General features: G+C 34.1%; 2 protein-coding genes across 5 annotated transcripts; both read right to left on the bottom strand.

The window, feature by feature from the left end:
- Window positions 1–1,172: 1,172 nt before the first annotated feature.
- On the bottom strand, window positions 1,173–9,002 carry LOC101896157 (LSM12 homolog A). 2 transcript variants are annotated; one of them, XM_005178193.4, is made up of 5 exons: window positions 8,225–9,002; window positions 4,951–5,090; window positions 3,396–3,512; window positions 3,187–3,318; window positions 1,173–1,383 (listed from the first exon to the last, which is right to left on the bottom strand). In XM_005178193.4, the coding sequence occupies exons 1-5, from the start codon at window positions 8,343–8,345 to the stop codon at window positions 1,246–1,248; spliced, it is 648 nt and encodes a 215-aa protein (XP_005178250.1). In that variant the 5' UTR covers window positions 8,346–9,002; the 3' UTR covers window positions 1,173–1,245. The 2 variants fall into 2 exon arrangements, with proteins under 2 accessions (XP_005178250.1, XP_005178251.1); XM_005178194.4 differs by having other exon boundaries at window positions 4,951–5,084; window positions 8,225–9,001.
- A 3,376-nt stretch (window positions 9,003–12,378) lies between these two features.
- On the bottom strand, window positions 12,379–19,360 carry LOC101895880 (plasminogen receptor (KT)). Of its 3 annotated transcripts, none has more exons than XR_009342309.1 (4): window positions 18,922–19,360; window positions 18,613–18,853; window positions 13,166–13,342; window positions 12,905–13,043 (listed from the first exon to the last, which is right to left on the bottom strand). XR_009342309.1 is itself a non-coding variant. In XM_005178191.4 (3 exons), the coding sequence occupies exons 1-3, from the start codon at window positions 19,003–19,005 to the stop codon at window positions 12,910–12,912; spliced, it is 459 nt and encodes a 152-aa protein (XP_005178248.1). In that variant the 5' UTR covers window positions 19,006–19,349; the 3' UTR covers window positions 12,379–12,909. The 3 variants fall into 3 exon arrangements, 1 of the variants encoding a protein (XP_005178248.1); XR_009342310.1 differs by having other exon boundaries at window positions 12,907–13,043; window positions 13,162–13,342; XM_005178191.4 differs by lacking the exon at window positions 13,166–13,342 and having other exon boundaries at window positions 12,379–13,043; window positions 18,922–19,349.
- Between the last annotated feature and the right edge of the window lie 1,879 nt (window positions 19,361–21,239).

The raw sequence follows: 21,239 nt of genomic DNA, 5'->3' as shown, positions 1-21,239 counted from the left end.
CGCCTGGTGGCTATATATGTCGATAGTCAGGCGGCCTTGAAGGCTCTTAATTCTTAAATTTTTGGCTGTTCTGGAATGCAGAAATGCTTTGGAAAAATTTAAGACGTCTGTCAAACTTTGTTGCGTTCCTGGTTATTGTACATATCTGGCAATGAATCAGCAGATAAATTGGGCAGAGGCGGATTTGAGTCAGTAGATCTAGAGATCGATAGCTCAGTGAAGCCACCATTATGTCACTTCTTCCAAGTATTACATAAGCACTACCTTGGGAGATTTAATCCGAACTGGCTGATTGGAAGGGGATGTAATATCTACAAAAATATATAGCCAATGATCTCCAAACGGAGATCAACGTCAATCATCCCCTTGCAATATAAAGGCCATGACTTCAAAGTGGATGGGGGCGACAACACCAAAAACTGCAGGCTGCGAGGAGGAAACCGAGACGGTGGAGCATTTACGTGCTCAGCAGACACCCATGCTAACTATTGTAAATCGGCTCCAAATGTGAATTGAATCAATTATTGATATATTAAAAAGATATATTCTCTTTGCGGCCTTAAGGCTGAGGGTATAAAAAGCTGTAGTTACTCATAAAAATGTAGTTCCTTAATCGGCCTGATATTCATTTTCAAATTTTAGGATGTTTTGAAAAATAATAGAACTATTTTCTATTGACTCTGGATTACTAAATTGACAATTTGGCTAAATTGGCCAAAGTTGTGCTCATCAGACAGCAATGCGCACATCTTAAGATCGGCTTGAAATGTACTGAAACGGATATCATCCAAAAATACTTTTTGACCTTATCAAATGAGATATATCCTCTTATTGTAATCTTGAGGATGAGAGTATTAAAAGGTGTTGATACTCAAACAAATTGAGTTTTTAAAGCGGCCATATATTCATTTGAAATTGTTGCGGGTGTCTGGAAATGTAATGGGGCGTGATTACTGAACTGACAACCACTCACTTATTATCTGACATGTAAATTTTTTTTAAAAAAATCAGATCAAGGGAAGTGCGACTTATATGCTTATACAACATCCAAATATTAATTAATATAGTAGTCAAGGTGAGAGGTGAGGTTCTTCATATCACAATGAATGAATTAGCTATTCACTCCTCTTCTATCGATCCAAAGTAATCATTTATTCCAATTCAAATATAAATTTTATTTTTTGTTGTTTTTGTTTTTTTTTATTGTTGTTCTTGGTGTTTTTTTGTTTTCAAAACATATAATTATTATGAATTAGCAGGCACTGGAGATCCCGATGCCGCATTACTTGATGACAATGATGATGATGTAGGCGAAGACGCTGACGAAGTACCCATTACTGATGCATTCTCCTGTGCAGCTCTGTTAATAACGAAGTTTTCAATCTGTAACAAAAGGAAAAGAAAATGGTGATTTATTCATTATTTTCTATTAATCGATTTGAAAAGATTCCAGGAATATTTTTTCAGTACAAATACTAAACCACAATTGAACAATTTAAATAGAATCAGTCGGTATTGCCGACAACTGCATACCCTCAGCTAATTTTCGGTTATTTAAATATGTTTTGACTTGCGTTATGATTATTCAAATTGTTGAACCTTCATAGGAGAGATTCCGGAGGAGTGGGCAAATATTTTCCATTTCGTATCTGACATAAGTCTTGTAAAAATAGAAAACGTATCAAGTTTGGATTTTACATCGACCAATTTCTTCACTTTATATGAGGTATTTGATATTTTTTCAAAAAGTTTGGGTTTTTTGAGAGTTATAATTATTTGTAATTTTGACCAGTTGTAGGGGAGGTACCAGGAATAGTCCGATATTGTCCATCTTCACAGCACAGCTTGTGTTGATAGAAGTATTTGATGTGCCGAGTTTGAAAGTAATCGGATGCTCGGATGTTGGTTAAAATATTAAAATGTGCGAAATTTGAATATAATCTAACTCTTAGTTCAAATTTTATAAACGTTATACTTATTCAAAATTTTGACCCTTTGTGGGGGAGGTACCAGAAGGAGTGGTCTGATATCTACCATCTTCACTTCAGATCTATCTTGAGCAGAAGTATTTGAATTTGTGAAATTTCTAAAGAATCGAATGATCATTTCGCGTTTTACGAGCTTCGTGATTATTCAAAATTTGGACCCGTTGTGGGGTAGGTGGCAATATAAGTTGCTCGATTTATTCCGTCTTCACACCAGACTTTGGGTTAAAAAAAATATTGTGATGTGTGAAATTTAAAGGCTTTCGGAGTCGTGTTTCAAATTTTATAAAAGTTATAATTTTTCGAAATGTTGGCCCTTTGTGGGGGAGGTACCTGATGGAGTGGGCCGATATTGTCCATTTTCGCACCTAACCTAGCACTGATGCAAATATTAGAATTTGCAAAATCGGATTGTCTTTTCTCTTTCTGTGCAGTAAATTATTTTTTTTTTTTTTTTGCAAATTTCGCCCTTTCGTGAGGGAGGTACTAGAAGGAGTGCACCGATATTGCCCATCTGCAAACTCGATTTAAGTTTGATCATAATATTACGATGCACCAAATCGGTTACTCCCTTCGACAGTTTACCGTGCTCACCAGACGGACATCGCTAGATCGACTCCAAATGTCCTGAAACAGATTTGGCCCAAAGAGACCTAGAGTCTAAAACTATTATTTCTATGGGGCATGTTTTGGCCGTATCAAAACAAAGCCATATGGCTGAGGGTATAAAAACATACAAGGAATGGGTGGGTGTTTTCTTTCAAGTTCACTTTCGAATCGTTATGCAGAAAGAGACCCCAAATGTGAGAATACATAGCTATCTTCTTCGTGAAAGAACAAAGGAGCTTAGTGTGAACAAGTATAAAATATGGGCCGATATTGTATTAATTTAACCTAAAACTCCTTTGTTCTTTAAAGCCTTTTGTCTATCTGCACCTCAAAATAGCAAATATATAGAAGGATTTCTAACTGGCTTATGTTATCGGCTTCTTCGTAAAATTTTTAGAAATGTATTGGTCCGTTCCAGAACTGCCAGAACGCAAAATTATTTACTACCAAAACCTATTTAACTTTTATGATATCGAAAACAATAGCAAAACTAGTCAATTCTTGCAGTTTCTGTAACAGACCATATGTGACACTCTGTGTCATTATTTTAATTTTATTATCGCCTTGCATTATTTACACAACCACAACTTACCATTTTCTTAATATAGTTGCATAAGTTCTTATTGCTTGATGTGCAAATCACATTCTCTGCCCTATATGGCGGCTTGATGGTAACTTCTTTGAATATTTGAATATTTAAACCCTGCCAAGATACTTCATTAGACTGAAAGAAAAAACGGAATAAATTTGGTAAACAAAAGTGGTAAAAAAATGAGAACATTGAATGAATTATGGTTATACCTTGAATTGCTTAGCAATCACTCTGTATAGTTCTTGTGCCTCCGGGCTTACATCAGCATTTTTCGACTTGAGATACGTTTGACGATGTTGTACTGTTTTGCGTAGCCTTATTTTCACCTAAAAATCAATGAAGACAGATATTAAACAATGTCAATATAACAAATAGTTAAGTTATTCTATTACATGGTGAGATGAAAAAATTGCAACAAAGTCAAACGCCATATTTTTTTAAATTTTATTGAATGAAAGCAAAAAATGTCGGAAATAGCATCAAATTATAGAATAAGTTTAGATTTGTTCGAATTGGTCACCTCTGGCCCGAATTATGACCTTCAAACGGCCAATGAAACCGTCACACGCTGCCAGAATGTTGCACTGCGGTATTTTGGCACAATCCCACGAAGCGCTTGCTTGAGGTGATCGACACTTTAGTATCTTTTAGTGCCAACCTTACTTTCCAAAATATTCCAGACACAATAGTCCAACGGACTGGTATCCGGAGATTTGAAGAAAGGAACCTCATTTTGTAACCGTTCGTGGGTGGTACGTGCTGAGTACTATGAGTCCTGTTGGAATGTCCAAGGTCTGCGGCCAAAATATTTGCGTGCCCAAGGTTTTAATACTCCCTCCAGAATTTTTATTGCGTGCCCAAAACTTTAATACTCCTTCCAGAATTTTTATTGCGTGCCCAAGGCTTTAATACTCCCTCCAGAATATTTTCGCGATAATATTCGGCATTTATTCTAATGCCACGGTCGTTTAATAAAAGCGGAGAGTTAAGGCGGTGCATACCATTACTATGGCCGGCGCTTGAGTTCTGGTGGCCAACCGAAGGTGCACATTTTCAGCTGACCTCTTTAGGAGGTAACACGATCATTTTGTTTGTTCACAAACTGCTGGACAACGAATGTTTTCTAATCGGAGAAAACCAAATTCGGTAGTTCACCACTTTCGGCCAAACGAAGCAACTATTTAGCTCTTTTGAGTCTTTCTGTTGCGGTGTAAGTTCTTGCACTTTTTGCAATTTCAATGGCTTTACCCCGAGCTAATTTTTCAATACTTGCGCAATAGAATATTGCGATACGTTCAGCATACGAGCCATTTTCGGCCACAGCGACGCGGTTTTTGATCAAGTCGCTCCTTTACTTTTCGAACACCATTTCTTTCCTTGACGTCGGGCTACGTTACCAGTATCACGGTAACGAGCAATGGTACGAGACACAAACAATTTATTCACATGTGCCACTTGTGGTTTTCTAGCCAAATATAAAGAAATCCCACTATCACGCTTGAAATCCATCACGAATAACTTTTTTTCTGGAAAATTCTCATCAAATGCTTTTGTACGCTTGTAAACAATATAATGAGCTGTCACTGGAATAATTTTAACAGCTGAAATTGGTTGCAGTTTTTTCATCTCAGCCTGTATTATTAAATTTTGTTTTGTTTTGCAACTTTTAGTCTCCTTGCATATATGTAGAAAAGTATTCTTGAAATATAGACTGGCTAGTGAGAGCCCTTTTGCTCATTAATAATTCTGAATTCCCATACTTACTTGTTCCAAATTTAATTTCTGAGGATCTTCGACAAAGTTGCCATTGCATTCCTTGACCACTTGAACATTGCTGCATAACGAAAGATTCAACACATGGACATCATTTAATTGTTCCGAATTTTTAGATCGGCATTCTGATTCGTTGATATTAGTTATTGTTATATTAAGGAAACCATAGTATGTTTGAACATTTAAATAAATCTTAATATTTAACTTATAAAAATTTGCATCGGTAGGATTTGAGGCTTTGTATTTACATGATAAATATAAAGAAACTTAAAAAATAATCTAAGTAGGTAAGGGACTTTAGAAAAACGGGCACAAAAAATGTTGCTTATGCTGGTGACATTGAGCTGTTAATTACGGGGAAATATCTGTCCATAGTAACGGCGTTTATACACAGCTGTCGCGATGGGAAAGCAAAACCGGCTTAGTCGTCAAACCAACAAAGACCGAGTTGGTACTGTTCACACGAAATCGTAAGCCAGATCAATTCAGTCTAAAAGTGCTGGATGGGGTGTCCTAAAGCTCTCTTCTGACGCCAAACACACAATTTTGGATTGTCAACTACTGCATGCGGAACGGGTGAAGAAATGCCATACTCCCGCAAGAATTTCATGGGAAAGTGCTGGGACCCTCTCTCTCGTTAACATACAGCTGTGGTTTGGCTCATCCTTTTCTTTGGAAGTCTTGTCTGGTGGCACGTTTTAAAATTCAAGGTAAATAGCTCGAAACTCTCAAGCAATCAACGAGCAGCTTCAATTAGGCACGTAGCCTTCAACCTAAACCTAAACCTCGCCCGGTCGAACTTAGTATACAGAGCCAGGCTGCACGAAGTGAGATAAAAGTGCAAGCCCATAAAGAGCTTTTTTGACTGGCTTAATTCATCGACAGGCTTGGAGAAGAACAAAATCGAACTAAGACAACCCAAGACTCCTTTGTTCCTCTACGAAGAAGCCAGCCGATGACTTAAGCCAGTCAGAGAAGCCTTTTATGGCTTTAAGGTTTTCCGAGCAGAACATGCTGCATACTACACGACAGAATCGTGACAGCTTGCTAGTCTTTCTAAGAGCAGAATTAAATTTCAACCAACATGAACCATAACGTTGGACTGCATTGAGATACTGATTCCAAGCAGGGATGAACGAATCTGGTCAGCCGTTATCTATATACAGAATCAAAGAAGGCACCTCGGACGGAGTCTTCTGTGAGCAACTAGGAATTGCATACTTCTACAAGTTGGGTGGAAAATGCAGTGTTTCTCAAGCTGAGATATTTGCAATCATAAAAGCGGCAGAATTGATTAAAACTATGGAGAATGAAATAACTGAACCGGTGTGTATAGTCAAGCGGCTCTTAAAGCTATTGAACCTGCGACAAAAAATTCCGATGCAGTCTTGAGTTGTAAAACGGCTCTGGGAAATCTGCACACTACTATCCGGCTTTGCTGGGTATTATTAAAGGAAATGGGAAAGGATGGGCTCACAGTAAACAGACCTTGAAGTCGGCCACATGTCAAAACTCCGCCTAACCTCTGTATTGGTCACCACATAAAGAGGACTCCCCCTAACGCTAGGGTGTCGACGTTAGCAGCGAAGATTTTTCGCAATTTAGATGTTGTGAGATGACTGGATGGGCCAGTTGAGTGCTATCGATGCGATCACGATCTGTGCTACAAGTTTGTAATCAGGGTACCGACTGTATTCTAACGGAGCTTACTTTTTTACTTGGGCGCCTGAAAGTTACTGAGTCCTTACAATGGTACAGAGGCTATGCCATGGTCGACCTCAATCCTTTTACAAGACAATGACGAATGCACGGCAAAAATTTTACGTCTTTAGACTATTTTTTGGGGCTATATTAAATTCTCATGTCTATACAGACGAGCCCACTTCAATTGACTCATTAGAAGAGAACGTTGAAGCATTCTTTTGTTAGAGACCGGCCAAAATGTGGGAAAATGAATGACAATATTGGAACAAGCAGATGGACAATTTGAGGCGCAGTCGCAGCCGTTTCTAGCATTTCTTCAAATAGGCAGCGCAATCTGAAGAAAAGATATATCCAGTCAGTGTATTTTCTGATTGGAAAAGGACCCATTATTGACCCCTTCTTAATAAGGTAACTGCGCTTCCGCTAAAATTGGAAGACTCTAGCAATATATATATATTTTTTAATAAATATTGTCAAAAATGGGGATGTCCACCGGTAGAGTGTTTTGCATCGACGAAGCCAGGTTGCGGCTAACCTCAGAAATCGTATTTTTTAGATATATTTACAGAATTGCTTGTAAATTTCATTTTAGTTGGTAGGACTCCCCCGAAATTGTTCCAAAATGCACTTCTGACTAGGTCTAGGGTTTTTTTTTGGTTTGCCATATTCCAAACGCTGAAGAGGACGACAAGGTCAATTGATGATAATGATATCCGCCTTTGTTAGCAGTATAGGTATATAACGAATTCAGGCTTTTAATAGATCAAGAGTGAATAAATCGGCGATAGATATGTCAAACATGACTGCACTGTGTGCGGAATCCATGCATCCTAAAAACAACGATGTTGGACTAAGGCTTGTTTAATCGACAAAACCTTGACCAAAAAAGACAAGAAAAAGAGCTGCCCGTAGATCTCAGGCGCATCAGCAAATAATTCTAGAAGAAAACCACAGTAAGACTTAATAAAATTCCGAGCCCAAACAGAAGAATAGTAAGTGCGCCATAGTATCCAATTCCAATCTTGATACTATATATATATACTCAGATGATTCCGGATCATAGACCCGGGAGAAGTTTTAATGTCGTTTGTCGATTGCTTTGCATTGAACTCTACCCAAATGGTATGAAGAACTACAGATTTGTAGGCATTTCATTTTGGCTTTCTATTTTTTCGTGGCAATTCATGTTTCAAATCTGCTGTTAAGATATTCAAATGTTGTGGATTCCTACATAGTCAGTGATTTTGTTTTTTTGACGTATTTTTGAAAACTAATTGGATTGGTTTGCACAACAAAAATCTTCCATAAGCCCCCCTATAACACCTGCCACTAATTTAAAATAAGACGAAGACAAAATAACAACTTTCACCGCAATCAATATTGAAGTAGCAAGCTTCGAAGCGGTTTCGTTGAGATATTTGCAATTTTTCTTTAATTTGTATTAACGCCAATACCCCACACACATTCATAAGCGGGCCATGAAGATTTCATGATTTGTTGATTTGTTTTCATTGCATGCATATTGTTATGTGTTGGTTTTTCTTTGTTTTGAAAAGGATACTTAAGATTAGCATTTTTGTGTTATGGTCAAATGCTAGAACTTCTCCCTCGAATTCCTCATTGAAGCAGGTCGTGCAATTCACCGTCGACCCAATACTGAAGCAATCGTTAACCGCGGCCATTTTTAATTGTTGTTGTCGTTGCCCGCCTGCCTATCAACCGATGTTTTCTTTTTTTGGGGGATGCAGTTGGAGGGGGAGTGTGAATATCTGCAACGACGGGCAGCAGCAGCTGAACAATAACACCAATCGCACGCAATTGCAAGTCAATGCAAGATTGCTTGTTGATGGATGGGATGACGACGATTGTTAGCTTCCCGTATGTTTTTTATTGGCTTGGAGAACAACCTTTTCGAGTTCTTGTTTTTTGGGGTTCTGTCGGCAACCGCGCGTTCACAACAATAAAAACTTTTCACTTTTTCTGATGTTTGTTTTGTTCTAATTCGATTCAATTGCCCATACAACTTCTGCCAGCGTTTCTTGGTAACTTTTTTTTTTCGCGATTTCTTCTTTAATTCTCACGAGTTTGTATGTGTGCTCTTGTGTTTTCACTAATTTCTATGTTTCCCAGAAACGAGTTTTCACTTGAATTGTATTTGGAATAAATGCAATAATGTTTCGCAATAGTTACTCGAAACGAATTATTTAATGAAAACGTGTCGGTTGTCGTATTAACCATACAATTTTTTTTGCCAGCGTTTTCCTAAAAATTTTCTCGCGATTTCTTCTTTAATTTTTTTGTCGCACCGATCAAATAACCGAGCCATACTAAAATGTTGTTGACGGCGCCAGTGGGGATTGGGCGACGACTCGACCAGCCGCCGATTCTTTTTAATATGCAACAGCGTTAAAATTCACGATTCTCTGCTAATCACAGTAAAATGATAACTCGGATGTGTTGTGTTCTGTTCCCGCATGGCAAAATCAATAAATACTGGATTTAAAGCGTGCATGGTACAATAAAAAAAGGTAAGGTAAAGCTACCAGCTGTTTACAAATTTTCTCTGAGTTTGCCCGACTTTTGCATATTTTGTGTATGTTTTATTGTTTGAAAAAAAAAAAAAAAAATAAATGCAAAAAATGTTCGTAATCGATGGCTAAAGAAACGTACATTGCGGAGTGAGCACCAGCAATATTTTAGGTGAGAGTACATAAAACATTTTTTTGACTGGCTGGTATCTTCGTGGAGTTTTATGTTGACTTAGCTCAATTTCGGACCTATGCCCCTTTGTTAATTTCCCAAGAAGCCAGTCGATGACTTTAGCCAGTCAAAAAAGTGTTTTATGTATTCTCAACTTTAAGGCTGGAAATACATAAAGCGCATATTTGGCTGGCTTAAGTCATCGGCTGGCTTTTTCGTAGATGAACAAAGGAGTTTTAGGTTGACCTAGTTCGATTTTGGCCCGTTTGTTCATTTCCGAAGAAGCCAGCCGATGACTTAAGCCAGCCAAATAAGCGCTTTATGTATTCCCAGCTTAAGATGTGTGTACATAAACCGCTTGTCATCATGGCTAGGCATAATAATGTCAAATTATAAGAAAAAACTACAGGTCACAAACCATGGCATGGAAACCCGTTTTTCCATGGAATTGAAACATTGAATAGTTTTGATCATGTTTTCGCATTTTTAACGTTTTTAAAAAAGAGGAAAAATATCAATGAAATGAGAATAGCTTGTTGCATCTCATTTTAAATAATTCTGACAGAAAGCGGGCATAGACTCAGGGCAGCATTTCAGAAGTTTTACATAGTTTTTCTACCACCACCACCCCGGGTTAAGCCTGATAATTGACAAATGACAACAAATTTAAAGTATGTTTCTTGTGGTCACATTTATTGTGATTAGTCAGTTTGGTATGCAAATGTACTTTTACCGCAGCTGATCATCTTTGTCCAATCACTTAAAGTATGCTTAGATTTACGTATACGTCAAATTATATCCACTGGATTTATGAATACAATTTACGTAACGTATACGCTATGGAGTTGACATTTAAAATCGAGTGGATTTAGTAGTCGAAATGGGCTTTGTCTTTGTCAGTATGTCAAATAAACGCCGAATTTTCGGAATGAAACCACTTTTGATCTTGTTAGTGGAATTGTATTTTTATGGAAACTTGCAATTATAAAACAGTTTAAAATGGTAAAAATGTTACAACAGTGTTTGTTTGGGATACCACGGTATTTTGTTGTTGCAAAATGGTCAGGCTTAATCCCATTATTGTTAAAAAACGTTTGTTTATTAGTGGTGAACGATGGAAATGTTTACCAGGAGGTAATGCAGGGAATACCTAGGTTGCGGAAAGAGCCACAATCTCGTTACTTGGGTAAAAAAGTTTTTTGGGGAGAATATCCCAGACAAAAACAAAAAAGCAAGGGAACTGATGAGGATTGGTGACTCTTTCCGAAACCTAGGTATTTCTAGGTATTTTCTTTTGAATCTTTTCATTCCTCTAATGTTGCAATATTTACAATAAATAATGCAATTTGCGTAATATACCAAATCGATCGGAATTTGAAGAAGCTAAAACAAAAACGATCGAAATTAAATTACTTAATGGATAACACTCCGATCGGATTTTCTGCAATCATGCCTTTAACTATTAATACCGACATGCTATTAAATTTGTCACTTATTTTTTGTCACAAACTATTTTTCAGAAATATGACAAGCTTTTTGTGAATGTAACTGGTAATCACTGCATTTTATCACAGTGGTATCATCATTTTATTTTAAAAATTATAAACAAGACGAATTTGTAATTAATTTCGGGAAATAAATCTTTAATTCTGTTCTTCAATATAAAAGAAACTATTTTCGTTATCCATTTTTATTTGAATACATTTTTCTGTTATTGCATATTATCATTATAAAATATGGCAACATGAATTCAATAAACTTTACTTTAAAATGTAAAGGGAAGATGGCCTGACCTTTGCCTTAATGAACATTTCATATTTAAATGAAACTTTAATTAACGAAAACGATTTATTTATCCGAAAACATTTAGTCTGTTATCTATCGGAAAGATGTAATAACTGGTTTATATCGCTTCAGCAATGTGTGCCAGTTTGTCTGTCCGTCTAGATCTATGGTACAATAAAAAGGTAAGGTAGAGCTACCAGCTGATTACAATTTTTTTCTAAGTGTGCCGACTTCTGCCAATTTTGTGTATGTATTTATTGTTTTGAAAAATAAAAAAGAAATATTTTCAAAACCAATGATTGAAAGAAACATAGATTACGGCTCGCGCATTAAAACATGTTTAGCCATGAAGTTGAAAGATTGAACAGTTTGGATCATACTTTTGAGCAAAAATCCAGGCATTTAATTCGTTTTTCGCGGTATTAACTCACTTTAAAATTGACGAAAAATATGGAAAAAATTGAAAATAACTTGATACATATAATTTTGAATGAGTCTGACAGGAAGCGCGCATGATCTCAGAAGTGTATTTCTGTAGTCTTACGAAGCTATTCTACCTCCTTATTGTACCATGTCTAGATCATATTTGGAATTAAAACCCGTTTTTGAAATCATTTATGGTAAAATTAAGAAAGTTTACAATATTTTCAAAATTATTCATTTGACATCTCATTGTCAAAATTTATATTCGTAAATTCATTGAATACACAAAAATCAGATCATGGAAAATTGTTTTTTATTCAGTGATATTTGACAAGGTAAATTACAGAAAATGCTGAGTTGGATATTCTAATTTGAAATGACGTTACCTACTTAATTTTACCATGGGTTTTGCATATATACTGCCACTTTTATTATCCATGTGTATTTTCGTGTGTATGCCAAAATTATCATTTTACATATGACTCATAATTCTTGCTATTACACAATTGCATATATTTTTTGATTTTCTTTAGTTACATTGTGAATATATTATACTTTACCTTAAATTTGATTTTATATATTTTTATACAACAAACAACACTTTCGATTAAATTACATTTTCCCATGAAAATAGGGATCACTGTGATCGAAAAAGTACATCTGCACTTTATTCACATATTTCACAACTGATGATCCGGTAATAGGAAGACATCGTGAATTCCCTTTTATAACTTGAATGTAACAATGAACAAATTGAAACACATTAAAAATTTTTTATTTAGTTTGGGAAAATTTTATTAAATTGTATAATTTATTTATTAATTAATTTTTACATACACTGAGATCATAAAGTCGTAAGAAAAGAAGAGAATAGCTTAAAATAAGAACAATAACATTTTTTTTATAAAATCCACATGCATAAAAATACAATTAAGATTGGAATGAAAATAAAAAGTTGTTAAAAAAATTTTATGAATTTTTATTTATTTTTGTTGGTAACAATAACGAATTATATATAAAATTCACTCGATTACATTTAAAAATACAGAGACACGTACACGTTAAATTTATGTAAATTTGGTTTGTTTAACTTTTCAAAGGGAATTAATAAATAAATCGTATAGCAAAGTTTATATATATATGTAAATTTATAAATATATTGTCTTAAATATCTATCATTTGTAATAGTAGTATCATTGTTAAATATTTGTCATTGTTACATTGTTTGGAATCATTCTTGTTGTTGGTTTTGAAACACATTTGAGCTATAGGGTAGGAGGTGCTATTGCCAATTTTATAAAACATCAGCCAGTGTTGTAAATCCTTCATTCTTTGTGCCTATGAATGATGGGGATGCATTTTCTTTTCCATTTCGGCCTCGACACGGCCCTCATCGATGGTGGCCACCGTTGGAAGGCCGCCGGGCCAATGTAATAGTTCGGACTCATGTTCCATAATCATATTAGCTTCAGCTAGAAAATACAGTTGTTAATAATAAAAAAAACAAAAAAATCGAGAAATTGGTTATTTTTTGAGGATATTGATTTATTGGGAATTTTTTGGTTGCAATAAATAATAAAAAAATCTAACCCACATTTCCAAACAAATTGAATTGATGATCAGCCATGATATTTTTTATCAATGAAATTATAATTTTTCTAAACCGAACATAAAAGTTGTGCCATTTGATAATTATTTCATTTTGTGGGAGGTATACCCAAAAATGGGCGCAGTAAACCCATGTCAGTTATAATTTTGGTTACAGTCATATCTGAAAAAATAATAATTGATAATAATTGAAATTAAAAGTAATGTTAGCTACAGGGAAATCAATTTTGAAATGTCAAATGAAATCGTTTGTTGTAATGATCAAAATTGGATATTGTTGTAAAAAGTTGGGTAATGGACAAATCTCTGTCATCTATTTTAAATAAATCTGTCATTTATATTTTTTTGTTGTGGAAACTATCAAGATCTAAACCATGGTAAAATTAAAGATGAGAATACATAAAACGCTTTTTTGACTGGCTTAAGTCATCGGCTGGCTTCTTTGGAAATGAAAGAAGCGTAGAGCCAAAATCGAACAAAGTCAACCTAAAACTACTTTGTTCCTCTACGAAGAAACCAGCGTATGACTTAGGCTGCAAATACATAAAAAGCTTGAAGTCATGGCTAGGCATATTAATGCCAAATTATAATGAAAAACGACGGCAGGATTTTAGTGCGGCTCTGTAATTCCTTTATGAAATGTCACAAAATAGGCCGTGCCATGACTTCAAGCTTCTTATGTACTTAGCCCTTTAAGCCAGTCAAAAAAGCTCTTTATGTACTTTCATCTTAAGAAGGTAGTCATTTCAAATGAGCATATTCCTCCCTGCATTTTCTGTAATTTACGTTGTCTAATTTTACCGCACAGAAAATAGTTTGCCATCTCTGATTTGCGTATATTCAATGGATTTATAAATATAAATTTTGATGGATCCATAACGACTGACTTAATATAAAACGTTATTCGAAGAAAACACAAAAACTAACAGCGCCGAGAATGTTTTCTTAAACTGAAGGGCCTAAAATATACATATTTTTATATGTTTAAGCATGTTAGAATCTAGAAGGTAAAGTCATGCAATCATATGTTTACAATTTTTTCAAAAATTATTCATTTGACAACATATCATTGTCAAAATTTGTATATATAAATCCATTATACATATACAAATCAAAGATGGGAACCTATTTTTTGTAGTAAAATGTGACAAGGTAAATTACATAAAATGCAGAGATGGGTATGCTTATTAGTTTATATTTGTAAAATATGCCACTCGTCATACGTAAATATTTCAGAAATTAACATAGTTTTTTGGTTTAAAAATGACAATGTCGAGTACTCCAGAAAAGAGTACTCCAGGAAAGGGACCACATCTATTGTTTTCTCATGAAATCATATGTAAAATTGTAATTTTGACATACGGATGGAAATATACATGGATAGTAAAAGTGATTGTACACATGTAAAATTCATTCCGTCTGATAGTGCTTTAACGAAAGGAATCATAGTGTTCGAAACACTACAAAGTAGCATATATTTCGCGAAGGCGTTGTTTAAACATTGACTCGGACGATAACAAAAAAAAAAACAAAAAATAACATAAAATTGTATTTACTCGTGTAAACCTAACGCAACCATAATGGTAGAAGATTATAGGTAGTTGCACTAACGCGTCAAAAGTTTTTAATATGTTTTTTTTTTTTTTTTTTTTTCAAAAATAAGTAGATTTTTATAAGTTTTCTTATACGACATTAATCGGAGGTTGTTATGACAATGCTTTTTTCAAATTTTTTTACAAATTTGAAAAAAAATTAAAAAAATAAATTATTTTTCAGCAGATGTGACTATTTGTATTCTTTTACCATGGCAACCATCTCTGAATTTTCTGCAATCTGTATTGTCAAATTTTATTGCATAGAAAACACGTTCCCATCTCTGATTTGTGTATATACAATGGATTTATACATGGCTCAAAAATAAAGGTTGTTCAACTTCAAAGCAATTAGGAAAATGCAACTCTGTACTATAGCCGTTTGTGTCAAATAGTAATTTAAACATACAACGATTGATTTCGTTTATTTTACATTTTTTCATAAATAAATACTTATACTGAGCGAAAAACCACAAAATTAAGTCCAAAGGACAATATTGTTTTATCCCAAATTTGTACAAATTGTTTCCAATTAACATTGAAAATATGAATTTCAGTTATAACTGAATTTGAACTAAATAAACTGTTTTTTATTCAAAATAATATATTATATTATATATTATAGCAGTTCTGGAACAGAGTGCGTATATGATTTGAGAGAAAAGGGTCATAACAAGAAATAAATTATATTTTTTATTATATTTAAAGAACAACTTTTAATAGATTAAGAATTTTAGGTTCCCGTAGGAACATGATAATAAAGTACAAAGTTGTACATGGTAGAAAAATACAGGTAGATGACTCAACGCTTGGGAACATTGATATGCCCAAAAATTTTAAATGGGTTTTCAAATATAAGTAGATTTTTAAAGGTTTTCTTATACGACGTCATTCGGAGGTTATTATAATTCGCGTTTTTCAACAATTTTTACAAATTTAAATAACTTTTCATTCAACATTTTCAATTCCAAAATTGCTTTGACAGTTCATTGTCCCAGCAGCTGTGTCTATGCGTCTACCTATATTCTTCTACCATGTTTGTATATAATTGAACATATGCTTGCCTATGCTAAGTTCACATGGCACCGAATTCGTTCTCTATTCGTTGTTCGACCATCAATTATTAAATATGTTCTTAATTCCCCACATAAATTTTTGTTCTTTGTTCCATTCAAATCACTTACAGAAATAAGATGAAATATGTGAAATCCCTAACATATGAGAGCATTTGTGGAAAAAATTAATTACGACATTTAAAAATTCAAAATAGAAAATTTTATGAAATTTTCATATTTTTCAGAACGACCGAAAATTATGAATTAAAAATATAAGGACTCTCCCAGAACCTGCAAGAATCTCCTAGTTTTGCATTTTTTCGATATTATAAAGAGAAAATCGGTTTTCAGAGTAAAAACTTTCCATTCTTGCAGTTCTGGAACAAACCAATAATGGTGAATGGTGTATGAACATTCAAACGAAAGTAAATTTTGTTCTCTTTCTCATTCGAGGTACGCTTTTTGTCCAAGAGTTGGAATATTTTCAGAAAACTGGAAACATAAGAGGCACATTTTTCAAAATATTTGCATTGACAAAAAATAGATTGGGAGGTCTATCACCAGCAAAAATAAAAATACAGAAAGCACAAAAAATATATTCAAAATGTCAAAATTTACAGTTTACAATAGTTCTTTAGAAAAAAAAGACATTTCTTCTATTTATATTAATGCGAATTTCATATGTTTTCTTACAAATATGCATTAAAATCAATAAACAACCATTTTGAAAAAAGAAATCAAGTTACTATGTATGAATTTCGAATCATGCCGCTTGAATTGGTTAATTGGTGTACCTAATTCTAAAGGTGGGAATACATAAAGCGCTTATCTGGCTGGCTTAAGTTATCGGAAATCTTCTTCGGAAATGAGCAAAGGAACCTAGTGCCAAAATCGAACTAAGTCAACCTAAAACTCCTTTGTTTATCTACTAAAAAGCCAGCCGATGACTTCAGCCAGCCAAATATGCGCTTCATGTATTTTCACCCTAAAAGCGAACAACGCGATTGAAATTGCAATGAGAACATAGCATTAGAGCCATAGTAGAAGAATACAGGTAGATGCATTAACGTCCGGGAACATTGATATGTCAACATTCTTCAAATGTTTTTATACCCCCACCATTCCATGGAGGGTATATTAACTTTGTCATTTCGTTTGTAACTCCACGAAATATTCATAATAGACACAACAAAGTATATATATATATATATATATATATATATTCTGGATCAGCGTAAAATTCTAAGACGATCTAGCGATGTCCGTCTGTCTGTCTGTTCTAATCACTCTATCTTTCGAACGAATTGAGATAGAAGGCTAAAATTGTACATACATACATAGTTTACCCGTAGGCAGGTTAAGATCGTAAATGGGCCAGTCCGTCCACGTTTTCGTATAGCCCCCATATAATGGTACCCCCGATATTCGGTATTTTCATGATTTTAGAGACATTATTTACCGGAGTTATTTAAAATTTCATATTTGAAGTTCGTAATGGGTACTACAGCCTATGACAAAAAATTTTGTATGCAGGTCCAAGTCTTCGTATAGCCCCCACATAACGCTACCTCCCGATATTCGGTATTTTCATGATTTTAGCGACATTTTTACCGGAGTTATTAAAAATTTCGTATTTGAAGTTCGTAATGGGTACTAAAGCCTATGACAAATATTTTTGTATGCAGGTCCAAGTCTTCGTATAGCCCCCATATAAAGCTACCTCCCGATATTCGGTATTTTCATGATTTCAGCAACATTATTCACTGGAATAGTTTAAAATTTCGTACTGGAAGATCCTAGTGTGTACAACCTATGGTAAAAATTTTTGTATGCAGGTCCACGTCTTCTTATATCCATCATATAACGGTACATCCCGATATTCGATTTTAACGACATTGTTTGTACTATAGCCTATGACAAAAATTTGTGTATGTAGGTCCAAGTCTTCGTATAGCCTCCATATAACGGTATCACCCGATAGTCAGTATTTTGACGATTTCAGCAACATTATTTGGCGCAATCGTTTCAAATTTCGTATTGGAAGATCTTAATGGGTACTACAACTTATGGCAAAAATTTTCGTATGCAAGTCCATGTTTTCGTATAGCCCCCATATGACTATTTTCATTTAAGTGGTAGTTCTCGAATTTTTTTGAAATTCTTGAAGTTCTTTCGAAATGGTGGAGGGTATTAACTTAACCTTTTCTGCTTTTTAACTTGTTTTGTTTTTTAATAAGTAGATTTTTATATGTTTTCTTATAGCACATAAATCGCAGGTTGTTGTGATATGCATTTTTTAAAAATGGTTACAAATTTCAATAATTTTTCGTTCAAAATATTCAATTTAAAAATTGGTTTGGAAGTTAATAATCCCAGCAGCTGTGCCGATTCGACTATTCTTCTGCCATTCTAATTAATTTTAAATATTAATAGACAGTTTATACCAATGATTTTTCAAAATTTCATATTTGTAGCATCGCAGAAAGTTAGTCATTTCTCCTTTTTTCATTTAGGTCACATTTGTTCTCAACATCCGTCGCTAAAGAATAAACCTCAAAAGAATTCCCCATTGGTTTTTATATTCATATCTTAGTACCTACATATATATGGCCTTCAACTTCAATAAGAAAACAAACAAACAATAACAAACGGAGAGAGAAAAAAGAAAGTAATGCCAAAAAAACCGTAATCATTTCGATATTATGGATATGTGGAACGGTGGAGTAGCCGTGATTTGGTATTGGTTTTTTTTGTTCTGTTTCTTCTTCTTCTCATTTCATAATTACCTTTTATACGATGTATTTTACTGCCGTAAGCCAAATCGGCGTAATAGCCCATTACAAAGGAGAGTGGTACCATGGGCAGTAATGAAATGGGCCTACGGGTGCGTTGGTAAATTGAGATACAGCCAAACATTGATGTTAAATAGAAACCACTGATCCAATAGAACAGTTCCCGGTTACGGGCGATTTGAATGGCTTCTTCGCGTTCCTTGATTTGGTAATGCATTTGTATCCAACGTTCCATCTAAGAAGAAAGTATTTTGACATTAAAAATTCTATGTCTGGGAAATCGTAAGCTTTAGTAACACCCACCTTTAACTCCTGGCATTTGCGATAAGCCGGGTCATCATGCTGGGGATATGATGAACTTATATTGCTTGAAGATTTATTGCCCATTTTTTTTGTTATTGTTATTTATTATTGCTTTTGTTGCTCTTTGCTTTACCACTGACGTTTGTGTTTTAGTTTTTTTCTTCGATTGCTTATTTGTTGTTACTTAACACTAGCGCTGGTTGGTAGCTTAACTTCAAGTTGGCTTATTTAGAATACTTGGTGTTGTTTCTTTATCAAAACTATTTAGACCATTTTTTTATTTAACAGTTGTTTTCTTTATTCTATTTTTATAATTAATGCACATTAATAATTTTCTAAAAATCCTATTCTCTTCTGTCGGCTGTCTTGTGAGAATTAAAGCGACGGTGTTTCACAACGGCAAAATATTTTTCAACTGATTGATGTTGGTGTTGTTTGTGACAGAGATTATATCTTACTTTCGTTCTCTTCTGCGCGCTCTCTCTCCGTCTCTTCCTATGCCATATTCTCTGTTATGGTTCATTTGTTGTACAATTAACATTATTTACCTTATCAGCATTACTCAGACCTGCGCAACGTGTTGTTGTTTAATTTATGCATTTTCGTGGTTGCTACTATGTGCTCTCATTACACTCGAGGAAATGAGTTGGTAAAAACAGTGTCATTTGGTGGGAGTAAATAACATTGCCAAGTCAAACATCGTGTAGTATGTAAAACATTATTTTTTAAATGACACATACGTACTAGTGTACGTAAAAAACGACTAGATAAAGTATACGTCACGACTACTGTGGACTAACAGGGTAACCTTGTGCAATCATGTGTTTACCATGTTTACAGTACGTTTACATATAAATGGGTTAGGTCACTGGATTTGAATTAATATTGTCATATCCATGGTACAATGATATCAAGGTAGGGCTATGATACCATATGATTTTAATTTTTTTTTATTTTCTTGGCTTAATATGTCATCTTTATTTGTTTATGTATGTGTTTTCTTTTCAATAACAAAAAAATTGTTCAGAAAACATTCGAATTCATGTGTTTTCAAGATGTTTATTTCAACGTATGCATCGACAAAATCTAGAGTTTTTGTAGCGAAATAATCCTTTAGAGATATATAGTACATGATTTTGAAAAGAAGTCTTGACCTTTCATTCAGTTATCGCGGTTTTCAATTATTTATTCAAAATAAATGCAACAAGTTGTTTGATTTTTTATTGTTTTGATACTAATTCTGACATTACAAGCCAAACAGGTAGACCTCTATACTTGCAATTTTTTCAAAGTTGACCTAACTTCTCTTCATTGTACCATGGTCATATCTATTAATTATACTTTAAATAAATCATCTTAAAGCAGGTTAACCCTGCGAAAAGTTCTAACGTAAACATGGCATACTATGGTACAATAAAGACAAGGTAGAACATATGGTAGAAGAAAACAGGTAGACACATCGACACAGCTGCTGGGACAATGAACCCTCAAACCAATTTTGGAATTGAAAATGTTGAATGGAAAATTATAGAGACTTGTAAAAATTGTTGAAAACGCGTATTATAATAACTTTCGAATGATGTCATATACGAAAAGATATAAAAATCTACTTATATTTGAAAAGACATTTAAAAATTTTTGACATATCAATGTTCCCAAGCGTTAATGCGTCTACCTGAATTCTTCTACCATGGGTACAATGAACTGTTGAACCGATTGTGAAAATGAAAATGTTTATTGAAAAATTATTGAAATTTGTAAAAATTGTCGGAAAATACATTATAACAACCTCCGATTTGTAAAAAAACGTATATAAAAATCTACTTATTTTTGACAAAACATTTAAAAATGTTGACATATCAATGTTGTCAAGACGTTGATGTTACCGACTAAAATCGGTAATTTTGAAACCCAAAATTTCGATAAAAAATAATTTAAGATTGACAACATTGATATCTACCGGTAGGTCTTAGCGATTACTTTGATTTATTCGCTAACTTACCAACAAAATTCTTTAATTACCGAAATTATAAGCATTTTGATTTTACCGACTTTTGTCGGTAACTCAAAAAACGATCAACAGGACCCTGGTACCATGGCACTTCCACATGTGAATTTTAAGAATTTTGCAATTCAAAATCCCAAACCACTGCAACATATAGACAAAAATCCAAAAGAAAGGTATGGAATAATTTGCAGGGTGAGATGAAAAAACTGCAACCAACTTCAGACTACTGTCATTTCTAAGCGATTCGTCCGATAGCTGTTAAAATTATTCCAGTGATAGCTCATTATATTCTTTACAAGCGTACAAAATC

This window comes from Musca domestica, unplaced genomic scaffold (assembly GCF_030504385.1).
Source record: "Musca domestica strain aabys unplaced genomic scaffold, Musca_domestica.polishedcontigs.V.1.1 22, whole genome shotgun sequence".
Classification (NCBI taxonomy): domain Eukaryota; kingdom Metazoa; phylum Arthropoda; class Insecta; order Diptera; family Muscidae; genus Musca; species Musca domestica.
This window is presented reverse-complemented; position numbering and strand designations above follow the sequence as displayed.